Source organism: Haplochromis burtoni, unplaced genomic scaffold, assembly GCF_018398535.1.
Source record: "Haplochromis burtoni strain Fernald_Lab_line unplaced genomic scaffold, NCSU_Asbu1 Contig_75, whole genome shotgun sequence".
Classification (NCBI taxonomy): Eukaryota; Metazoa; Chordata; class Actinopteri; order Cichliformes; family Cichlidae; genus Haplochromis; species Haplochromis burtoni.
This window is the reverse complement of record NW_024582436.1, coordinates 1,334,753-1,346,282: the sequence shown is the minus strand read 5'-3', so window position 1 is coordinate 1,346,282 and position 11,530 is coordinate 1,334,753. Positions and strand designations below refer to the sequence as shown.

Sequence of the window (11,530 nt, the reverse complement as noted above, 5' to 3'; positions counted from 1 at the left end):
GAGCTGCTCCCTTATTTCCCAAGGGGTCACGACAGCGAATAGATTCACTTGTTTGAATTGGCACCGATTTTACACCAGACGCCTTTCCTGACGCAACCCTCTCGATTATCTGTGATTGGAACCGGCCCTAGGAGTACGCCAGCCTGTGACTCCTCCCGATCTCAAACTGGGGGTCTTTTCACATCTATGGCAAATGTGTAAACCACTGCAACTATCTCTCAACGCCTTTATCACTGAGCTCAAAGTCTGAAAGGCTTGCGTGGATCAATCTAATCACTTTCTTTCTTTCCTACAAAATGAGCTACCTGCGATGCCCTGCAGGAAAAGATAAAGCAATACTTTCATAATGCAATTTCTGTGTTTGGAGCTAGTATTACCACGTTTTTCAGATTAAAATGTATCTCAGGGATACATATATTTCAAAAGTTTCTGAATTGAATTGCGTACTTTTTAAGGTCAATTTTTCTTCTACACCAGTGAGTTTTAATTAGGAAATCACGTTTTTGTTTTATTGAAAATTACAATTGTATTTAAAAATGTAATGGCTTACCACCTTGTTGGCGTGTTTCACCACTGGTGGCCATCATGATTCCTGATCAGCCTGACTGAAGGATGACCACTCACCTCAACCATGTGACCTAGATACTAATCCAGATTGGGTGAAACCTCTAATAGGACATTTAAGAGTTTGAAAGTGCTGGTACCTGTTCTTAGGCGCTACCTTTTGAGAAATATTACTTTTAAATCCGTTAACTCACTTAAAATAGGTTATAATCATAATAAGCTTCAATGTATTCTTACTAAGAGGTGTATGAATAGAGAAACCGCTCGCAGCTTTCTCTGGGAACAATTACAGAAGTTTTTTTGGCTGCACCTGGGTCAGATATAAGGGATGGCACAAACTGACATTTAGCACTGAGGATTTTGAAATGTTAGAGGGGGAAAGCTCAGTGATAAGCTGTGTGGTTTGTTATCTGGCAGGTGTTCTGCTCTGTCTTTAGTCAACACATTGCTGAGAAGGCAGACTGTCATGTCCATGCTTTCAGAATGGCCTCTCGGGCAAAAATGTTGCCCCTTCAGAGGGAAGATAAGGCTTAGAGCTTGAACGCCTTGTTTGTGTTTAACAGCCTCCAGTGCAGGTAGCTTTCCCTCTGTCAAGAAGCAGAAGTCTGGGGTAGTCTGAGAGTTAGACCTCTCCGGCCTTGCCTTGGATGTGTTGTTGGTTTTCTCTCTGGGTGTGGTTTTACTGCCAACCACTGGATGAGAGCCTACAGTAGGTGTTTCTGTCCAAGTCTGAGCTGTACACAGGGCAACTGTTGGTTGTAAAAAAAGGTTGCTTCTTTTCACTCCCTGCAGAAGGAATAGACACATTAAGGCTCACACCCGTGCATGTACAGTACGTACAAGCAAACAAGCAATGATATGTAATTAGAGCATGTGCTCAAACAGACACTCGGCTGGCTGGGTGGGGTGGTCCTCAGAGATGGGCGGTTTTTTTTTTTTTTTGGTTGTTGTTTTTTTTTGCTTTTTAAAATGCTAGATGTCAGCTCCCAGGGAGAGGCGAGAGGAAAAGAAGGAAGGATAGGGAAAAACAAGACTTGCATAATAGGGTGTGGATGGATATTGAAGATGGGTGGCACTCAAGCAGACGCATCCACACACACATACACAGAGCAACATCAGCAGTGCCCGGCTCTGAACGCACCCAGCACAAAGGAAACGGGGTGAATGAGTGCTGGGTGTGGTGGACGCAGTTACTTTTAATGAGAGTGCAAACGGTTGAGAACCAGAACATTTGGCTATTTATTGCATTTAATATGATGTCTACAAAATCCAACATTCCACCATCAAAGCCAAATCAAAAATGAATTAAAGCCATAGGAAAAATATCTATATCTGTCTATCCATCTATATATAGAGAGAGTTTTTTTGTTCCTGCCTTATCTGGAATTTCAAGTGTCACTACTGGCCGGTGGTTAAACAAATAAGTTGTTGACATTAGGCAAATCCCGAACTAAATCCAGCCCCCCTCCCACCCCCCACCAAGAAAACTTTAATGCGATTATTAAAGTTCTCAGCGTAGATATGAGGTGCACACTCACTCGCTTTTCACATACATACACAGGTTGGCCATCCTCTTTCAGAGAAGGCGGGTACCCTTTCTTTCACTGCTGTCTCCCTGTCTCCGGTAGGAGGTTGCCATGGAAACAGGGCTTGACTGGAAACAACAGGAGAGAAAGGAAGAAATCCGCTGCTCTGCCCACCTCTCCACCACTCCTCCTTTGTGTCCCTAGTTCAAAATACCCCCACCCTCCAATCCCCATTTCCAAAATGCGATGTATTTCTAGCTAATTACAGGTTTTCCATAGGGTTCAGCGAGCTGGTGACCACTCTGCATGTCTTAGTCTACAACAACAGCAGAAACCTTTAAAAGCAAAAGCTCCAACTGAGTTACAGCATTATTTCTGTGTCCAACCCACCCCTCCAGTAATAACACCATGTCTGCTCCTAACTCTAGACCATTATTATGGGCCATTATGGCCACAGTCTCAGCTGAGAGGGCAGAGAAGGTGAAGTCCTGATAGCTTATAAAAGCACCCTGGCTTACAGTAGATGGGGATGTTGTAGACCTCAGTGGAAAATACTGTATGTCTCCGTATATTCAGTGTTTCCGGTGATTTTAAGCAAGAATAGCCTTTACAGAACCGTTAACAGTGTACATTTTTTAAGTGCTGTATTAGAATGCCCTGCTGCTAATTCTCCATCTACAGCATGTCTTTGTTTTTTTTCTTCTGATATTAATTTATTGTGTTATCCGGGATTTTCGCCGCATCTGTTGGCTGAAAGAGAAAGAATGGACAGAATGGCTCCAGGCTCTGGCAGCATATCTGATGAGCTGTCCAAGGGACAAGTTTTCACAGCTTGTGGAATAGATGTAACCTTACTGCGTAGCTCAAGAGACAGAAACCACTGAGCTCACTGGCTCAGAGGGTCATGGTTCAACAGCATTGTGGTCTTTTTTTCCTTGTTTTTCATGGTTTTGGTCCATGTTGTCCAAAAGGAAACAAGCACCCACATATACAGTTTGCTTGTTAATTTTCGAGGTTGAAGAAATTAGCAGCTGATCTCTTCAGGTGTTGTGTATAGGTTCGTCGCTATGATGAATAAGATTCTATTTCAGGTGTGCATACTGTATAGAGGACCAGATACTCACAGTTGCTCTCATGCGTGCACATGTTCTTTTAAGTTGGAAACAGTAACAAATGCGCAAATGTTTTCACACGCTGCTCACAGGCAACAACAGCTAAACAGTGCTCCACCCTGTAGTCTTATCTTTGTGGTTGGAGGCAGATAGAGATTATGTGCACACGTGTGTCCTTTTCGCATGCTACTCTGTAAGTACGCAACCTCTGGGTACAGAGTCACGGTCGACTGTTCTGTCCTCCAGTTAAATGTTTCGTTTGATTGACAGCTCCTGAGAGAAAATACTGGCAAGTACTGAGGCCATCTCAACTCACACTCAGCTACTGCATACAGTATGCTAAATAATGGCACACAAAAGAATACTTTTGGTGTTATTCGGATGAAATTGTATATAAAGGAGTTACTTCATTACAAATAGAAAGACGCACAATGTGATATGCCTTATAAGTTTACAGCGCCAGCTCCAGTTTCATGTGTCTGTCTCCCATGTCTGTGTCCCATCCTCACAGCACACATAGACCCCAACGGCCTGTCGCCAAGGCAGATCAAAAGTGACAGCGATGACGATGACCTGCCAAACGTGACCTTGGACAGTGTTAATGAGACCGGCTCTACCGCGCTGTCTATAGCCCGTGCTGTACAAGAGTGAGTATATTCATTTTTTTTTCTTGAACACACGCCGGAAATCCTGGCGCTGACTTTTTCTTCTTCGCTAACTTTAAAGCCATAAATGAAATGTGGATCTCTGCCATGAGTTGGGTCGGAGTTATGACAACAAGATGCTCAGAAGTATGTGGCTTTGGTTTTTGCGTTCTTTACCAGTGACCGGTGTTAAATTTGGTTATATGAAAGTTTCAGTTTGTTCTGGTGCACTGGTGCATTATTGTTAGTGCTGGGGAAAGCAAATTTATGCGAACTACTGTTACTTTGCTTTATTACTGAGCCAAATAGTTAATAATGACAGCACAGCAGAGCTCTTTATTAAAATAAGTAGCACTCTGCATTGCATAAAGGGAAAAAAAAACAGCTCACAGAAATAATGCATGAAACTTAATACACGTAAATATGTTTTATAATATAACATCTTATCATGTGTGCACGCATTTATTAGAGGCTTTTATTTTGAAAATTAAATCATCTTCAATGGATTTAATATGGTAAAATTGAAAAAAAAATCCCTTTAATCATCCAAGCCAGTGATGTTGCAGTCTTGAATTTCTGAATAGACAGAGCACAGAGTACTAATATGTTTTTGTGACTCCCTGGAGGAGGGCGTCATTATCAGATCCATTGTAATCCTTAGCATTGTGCATTTCCGTGTGGTTTTGTAACCGCTCTTCCACTCTTTGGATGTGTCTGCGTGGGCGTGCATCTATATGCCTGTATGCATATGGCTCAGACATACTTTATGCCCTGTTCGGCCTACAGACATCAACTCCTGCCGTGCCAGTCCATCTGTGTTGAAATGAAAAGTTGACGACAGCGTATAGAATTCTTATCAGAGGGAGGAAATCGGATGCAGAGAAGCATTTGGCTCGGCCCTGTCCTTGTTGCGCTGCTGCTCATAAACCCAGAACAGTCATAATTGCCAGCCTGGGTAGACTCAAGTTAATACCCATCAGACTTTTATTTAGACTAACTGTAAGGAAAGTATTCCAGGACTCCTTGAGAATCCTGCTAATGCCGTAGCGACATTAACAAGGCTGCCGGCACTCACTGTGTTTTGTAATGTTCTAGCTGGCAGGTTTGACATTGTGTACTAGATGTTGTATTGTTTGTTTGTCATCCATTGGCTGTGTGACCATCTACTGTAATTAACCTAAATCTTTTATTGTAGTTCCAAAGTACAGCACATAATAGTAAAGCTGTGGTTCAGGGGTACAAGTATAGGTTGCTGTGCTTCAGACACACACAAGCACACACGCACCGGAGGACTCAGGTTTCGATGCAGGTTATTGAAAGGGACAGGCGTGCCCCTGAGTGCCACACGTGGGCACCGGGTGGTCAGAGGAGAACAGAGGTTGGCAGGACACAACCTTTCACAGCCCAAGCTTTCACTATAGCGATAAATCACCAGCCAGGGTTAGCATTGCCCTGCCAGGGCCTGCCCACACACTCACTTCTCTGTGTGCAAAGTGCAGACTGTGCTGTGTGGAAACTCCTGTGTGCACGCTGTGTATGTGACTGTGACTGTGCGTGCATGTGTGTTAGTGTGAAAAAAAAGTATGTGTGCACTTCTGTAAGTATTAATCCTCCGGTGTGTGCGTGCGTGTTTTGTACTGTATGCATGCACGTGTTTTCTGCACAGTGGACAGAACAGCTGGTTCCAGAAGGAGGTCAGCCATTGTCAACAGGAACACAGACTTGCATGTTTGTCTGTGAAAAACAAAGCAGTCTGTAGTCTTCTTGAGTTACACGCCGGTTTGGCCGCAGAGAGGAAGAATGTGCGTTGTGTGTTGACATAGCACATGCACTCGATGGACATCTGCACCGCAACAGAAGCCGACTTATAAACATATCAGTCCACTGCGTCTCTATATTGCCTTTCTTTTCATTTAAATGTGTATGCCGCGCTTGTGGAAAGAGCAGCTTTACATAATTTGGCAGCCACATTTACACAAGCAGTCACCCAGAGTGCATCAGAGAGGTGAGGTGTAAGGGCGGAGGACGGGAGTGCCTGCAGCCTCCAATCCAGGTATCCATATATAAATAAATGAGTGAAAGGAGAGTTGGGTAGAGAGCGAGTTTGTGTGTATCATGTGCTACTTGGTCAGCCTCCTCCATATTCATGCGTTTCCCTGGGGATCAGAGGATAGGCTATTGTGGGAGAGCGCGAGTGAAAGAGAGGAAGACAGAGAGGAGAGGTGTGTGAGGCTGGGGGCAGGGGCTTGTGTTGGGAGGGTTGTCTCTGTTGAAGTCTGGCGGGTCCCCAAGGACCTGGGGGGCCAGAGAGCAGGTGGAGGGAGGAGATGTGGGCGAGGTGAGGGGTAGTATCCTCGGACAGGTACAGGAATGCCCGGTGGGCAGTGTTCCAGCGCACACATACACAAACTTGAGCACTCCCTTTCCTGTTTTCTTGATAATTCCACCAGTGCCTTGAAGCAGGTCATGCTGTTGCTGTGCTCAAGCCGGTGTTGTGACCCCGTTGCGGGTGAGGAGTTAGAAATATGTATTGTGCTTGTATTGTGGGAAATCCCTAATGCAGGTGACACACACTCATTCCCCATGCTCCCCGTCTTTCTGTCGTATGTGTAGAGCCCAGCGGATGATGAGGGGAGAAAAAAAACCAGAAACGGGGAAACAAAGGAACAAAAACAGAGGTTAGCTCTGTTTGAAATTATTCTCAGCTGTACTTCCCATTTCTTTCTGCTACTTCGGGAGACACAAACAGACACATTCATACAAGCATTATGCTGCGGTGACTCAGGGTTCAAGGCAGAGTGAGTTTTCCTCTGGGCTCTAATGAGAAAATATAACCAATTCGCAGTCACACAAGAACTACATTATAAGCATGAAAGATCCAAAGAGATACATTTTGTGTGCTTTCTTGCATTTGGGATTATTATTAGATTTTTAAAAATGACAAAATTAATTTGTGCATCTATAATGAGGTAGTAAAAGTGAAGACTTCTTGTGCGTTTACAACGCTATCGTTGAAAAGCACCAAATTCCTGCCACTTTTTTTTCTTGTTAAATGCTCTTAATTGACATCAAAATCGTCATATATTATATAATAGTAATAATCAGGCAAATCGCATGACTGTACGTGTATTCATTGTGAGTGTGTAGCAGGAGCGTAAATCAGTAGGTCTAGTAATAACTCTGTCACAGTATTTCATATTCAGTTCTCTTTAAGCCTTGAACTTTTATGGCTATTTTTCAATTATGCACTGAATTCTGGCTTTTTTGTTGTGACCCAATTTCCTCACTTGAATCATTAAAATGTCATTTAAGCGGGATTAGAAGTTTTCCACTGTTTACCTTTATGTCACTGGTGAGCGGTGGTGAGCAATGGCCGTTCTTCTTTGAGAACTGGAACATTTCTCACTTAATTTTTTTTTGCAGATGCACAAAACGTCTATAAATACTCCCACTACTGATTAAACCAATCTGTCACTGAGCTCTTGAAACGCAGCAGCGTTGTATTCGGTGAAATAATTTATGATGGTTGCTTGTTCTTTGTTTTAGAAGCTGTTGTACTCAGACCTTCCTAAATTATATCATAATCATGAAGTCACTTCATGGATGAAGTCAGAATGTAAACATCCGCCTCATCTGCTCGATGGTCTGAGCTCAGAGTGTTTCCACTGGCTCTTCTCTTTACTTTCCCGGGCAGACACACACGCAGAGTTCTACAGCACCTCTGACTCTAAACGGCCCTCTAAATTTTCATCTAGATTATATGTGATGCGGGAAACTCACCAATCATTTTGAGAAAAGGAGTTTAACTCTTCGTCTTAAATTCTTCATTTGTTTTATCATCACGTTACAGTGCGATATTCCCTGAGCTTAGAGAGTGAGAGAGAGAGAGAGAAATGAGAGGGGAAATGGAGTTCACTTCATATCTGACCCATGTGCTCATTTCCTGTATAGCTTCAGTTTGGCAGTAAGCCAAGAGTAACAGGTGATCTGTATGCATTCGTGCGCTTCTGTGTCAGTGTATTTATATAGCCTGCGTATAGCTATGTGTGTATCTTTGTTGTGCGTGTATACTGTATCTGCATTTGACTGTGCTTTGGTGTAAAACAGAGAGACAGGAAGTGGGTTGTGTGCGGTGGAGACAGTTCACTGGAGGGCCTGTCTGGCAGCCCCTGTTCCTCTGACATGATTTTAGCAGTTCCTCCTCCCGCTACTCTGCTTTAATTTTACCCACTTCACCCTTTTACCTGTTTCCGAGCCTCACAGCATAAGCAGAGAACCCTGTTAAATATATCCCAAATATATCACTCCTCCCCCCTTTACAAAACAGAGATGTTCTTGTTTTCGCTCAATATCGTATCTCGGTTTTTCTCGACAGTTTGCCGGCTGCGTGCACGAGTCATGTGTTGTGTAAAAAGGTGCTCACTGTTGCACAGTCAACAATCATGGGCGAGGCATGAACTTCTGACCGCCTCTTGCTGCCTTCTGGATTTCTCTCTGGGTTGTGTGCTTGTGTGCAGCGCTGCCTTCAGAACACAAAGATGACAGTACATTCAGATTAACTACAGATATGATGACTGTACTCTGCAACTGCGCTCACAAACACTGGCAAGTCAGACATGCATGTGAAACCGCACACACATGCTCACTGACACAGGCACACACTTTGCAGCATTGCTTCACAATGACAAATACAGTAGACGGTGATACTGACTGCTTGTTGGAGAGGAAATGCCAAAATGCAATGAGCACATAAATCACTCAGAAGCTGTTAAACTGACTCAACAACACAGAGATTTTAAAAAAGACAAAAACTTCTTCATCTCACCACTTTTGCTTTAACAATAGTATTGGAACCATACAAATATCAGCCCTCTTACCTTACATACTTTTTCAGAGGTACTTAAGTAGAGTTGCACTGCCACCTGCTGGCAAAGCTGCTGCTCTGCCACCTTCAACGTGTCTATCTTTCAATATTCACTGTATACTGTCTTTTTTTTGCATTTCAAAAATACATATATGTTGATTCCGTTTAGAAACGCACTACTTTTTACAAGAAAGAGATAAAATGGTTGTACTTATTGAGTGCATCAAAATCATCCACAAATCAGAAGACTGGTGGTTTGACTCCTAGAGTCTGACATGTTGAAATGTCTTTGGGTAAGATGAACCTCAAATTGTGTGACTGTGAGCTCTAGATCAAGCGCATAAAGCAAAGTGCTGTATGAACGTCTTTGTGCACTGTGTGCTTCCAGTGTAAATGCGTAGTGAGCTCTCACTAAGCACACAAAAGCACTCTGTAAATACCAGTCTGTCTTTTATCTACACACCTTTTCCTCTCTTAACGCAATAACTAGTGACGTTACAGCCGGTATGACGGTTATGTTTTATGTTCTTTTGGTTGCATAAAACAAAAACTTAAACCTTTTATTGCAAATCATCATCAGCTGTTCTCCTTGTTACCATCTGGCAGACGTTACAGGAGTCTGTCTGCTCGGACTACAAGCCATACGACACCTCAACCACAACACTTAAAAACACACACACACACTCCACAGGACGCACTCAGAAGCTACCTTGCAGCTTCACAAGTACTCTGTTTAATCTGCACCTCGTCACTCCACTTTATTGTTATTAATATTTATATTTAAAAAGTGCAATACTGTAATTTTCTGCTGCTCATTCCTATGCAATATCCCATCTGCCCTCCCGTCATATTTCTTTTCAAGATTTTCTTATTTAATCACTAGTGTACATATATTTATATTTATAGATACATATATATTTAGTCATCTTTTCTCTTTTACCACGTCTCTCTAATATTTTGCTCTTTACTATTTTTCTATTTTTTTCTTATTTTATTTTATTATATTTTATTATATTTTCTTCTACTGTACCATGCTGCTGAGTGACTGCTGCTCGTCAAACACATTTCATTGCAATGTTGACCCTGTGCTAACTTGCATATGACAAATAAAACTGAAAACTGAAACTGAAATGGTAAATGGTGCAATAATGCAAGTTAAATAAACACTGCAATATTCTTCAGCAGGTTTTGAATTGAAATGCACTGCAAACTTTAATTAAAATGACTGACTTATTCTTCAAAACTTTCGACAACTGCTCTTTATCATGGAAGAAGACAAAGACATCATCAGACTCTAATAATGTTATCTGTTGCTACTTTTTGTCCTCCTTGCAGTTCCATGTCCCCGTTCAGTATCGACAGCATACGGCGTCCTCGGAGGTCGGAGTCACCGGATTCCAAAAAGAGAAGAATCCACAGATGTGACTTTGAGGGGTGCAATAAGGTGTACACCAAAAGCTCGCATTTAAAAGCACACCGGAGGACGCATACAGGTCAGTAAATCTACGTGTGAGAACAGTTGTTGTGAAATGCTGTTATTTTATTTTGATGCTGTTAAATGCTATTTGTTTAAGTCTAAGTGAGGTGGCATTTCACATTTTGAGAAAGTTACTGCTGAAAACCACTTTAGAGTCTTGACTCACTGAAGAAGAGCGTTGAGCAGCTAAACTTATTCTTATCTGTCTCATGAACGCAGTAAGACAAGACAACATACGGCATCTTGGAACATTTTAATTACTTTTTGAGAAGGCTGAATTGTCCTTAACATGATTTATTTCATGAAAAGTGCTAAAACAATTACAGCCGTTCCTACTGAAACGATCTCCCGTTGTTGTGGACGGACACTGAAGTTATAGCTTCCTTAAATCATTTCAAGCCTCAGAGTCTGCTTTAAGTAAAAGGTGCATACTGATTGTAAATTGTATGGCTCCCTGGCACAACGTTATAGCACCACACAAGAAATTATACATTATTCTGTTCACACATTGAGAAGAACGTTACTACTCTGCACACTTTTTTTAATGGTCAAGCATTATTTAAAGAATTGGTCTCGCAGTAGAGTCGTAAAAGAAAAGAACTGTGGCATATCACGATTAAGTGCATATACGCATATGGAGACCATTTATGCAAATGAAATAAGCATGTTGCGTTCATTACCCCAACCGTGTAGATCTTTAATGATTGTGACACCTCACGTTATAAAATCAGTCATTTCTCTCAGGCTGCTGCAAAGCCTGACTTTTCAGCCAGCGCACTAGCTGACAAGCAGTGAACATTAAGCTGTTAGGATAATGGAAAATGCTTTTCCCTGTTAAAGGTCTCTGACCTCAGTCCACAATTAGACTTTTTTTTTATTTGACAAGGTTTCTATGGAAAAAAAAGACACGTTTTGCCATCTAAAGTCAAAATTTGAGGTTATTCTCTCCAAATTTCAATTTAATTACTTGGAAATTTCAAGTTATTTTCTAAATTTTGAGTGATTTTTCTCAGAGGTTTGAGTTAGAAAGGCAACTTTTTGAGATTTGAAATTTTTGAGATAATAACCCTAAATTTTGACTTATGGGTAGCAAAGGTGTCGGCTCTTGGCCTGTTATAGAATATAGCATATCAGTTGTTTAGTCAATATACAGCAATTTGCTGTTTATTCGCTGGAAATCATATAGACTTTAAAGCCAGTTTGAGGTCCAACAGTATAGACTGCTCAGAATATTAAGATAACACTTGCCGTGACTTTGAATCCAGGCTTTTGCATCATTTTGTGCTTCCACAGTCTTTCAGTGAAGACTTTCAAATTGAATATTTCCCTGTCGAAATCTGATG

General features: G+C 41.8%; 1 protein-coding gene across 5 annotated transcripts in view; it reads left to right on the top strand.

Moving 5' to 3' along the window:
• klf12b (Kruppel-like factor 12b) overlaps positions 1-11,530 on the top strand; it is a 40,751-nt gene that overhangs the window by 22,948 nt on the left and 6,273 nt on the right. For all 5 annotated transcript variants that reach the window (XM_005935146.3, XM_042221833.1, XM_005935144.3 and 2 more), the window contains 2 exons: positions 3,714-3,849; positions 10,046-10,203. In XM_005935146.3, coding sequence (XP_005935208.1) covers positions 3,714-3,849; positions 10,046-10,203 — 294 coding nt within the window. The remainder of the gene's footprint in view (positions 1-3,713; positions 3,850-10,045; positions 10,204-11,530) is intronic.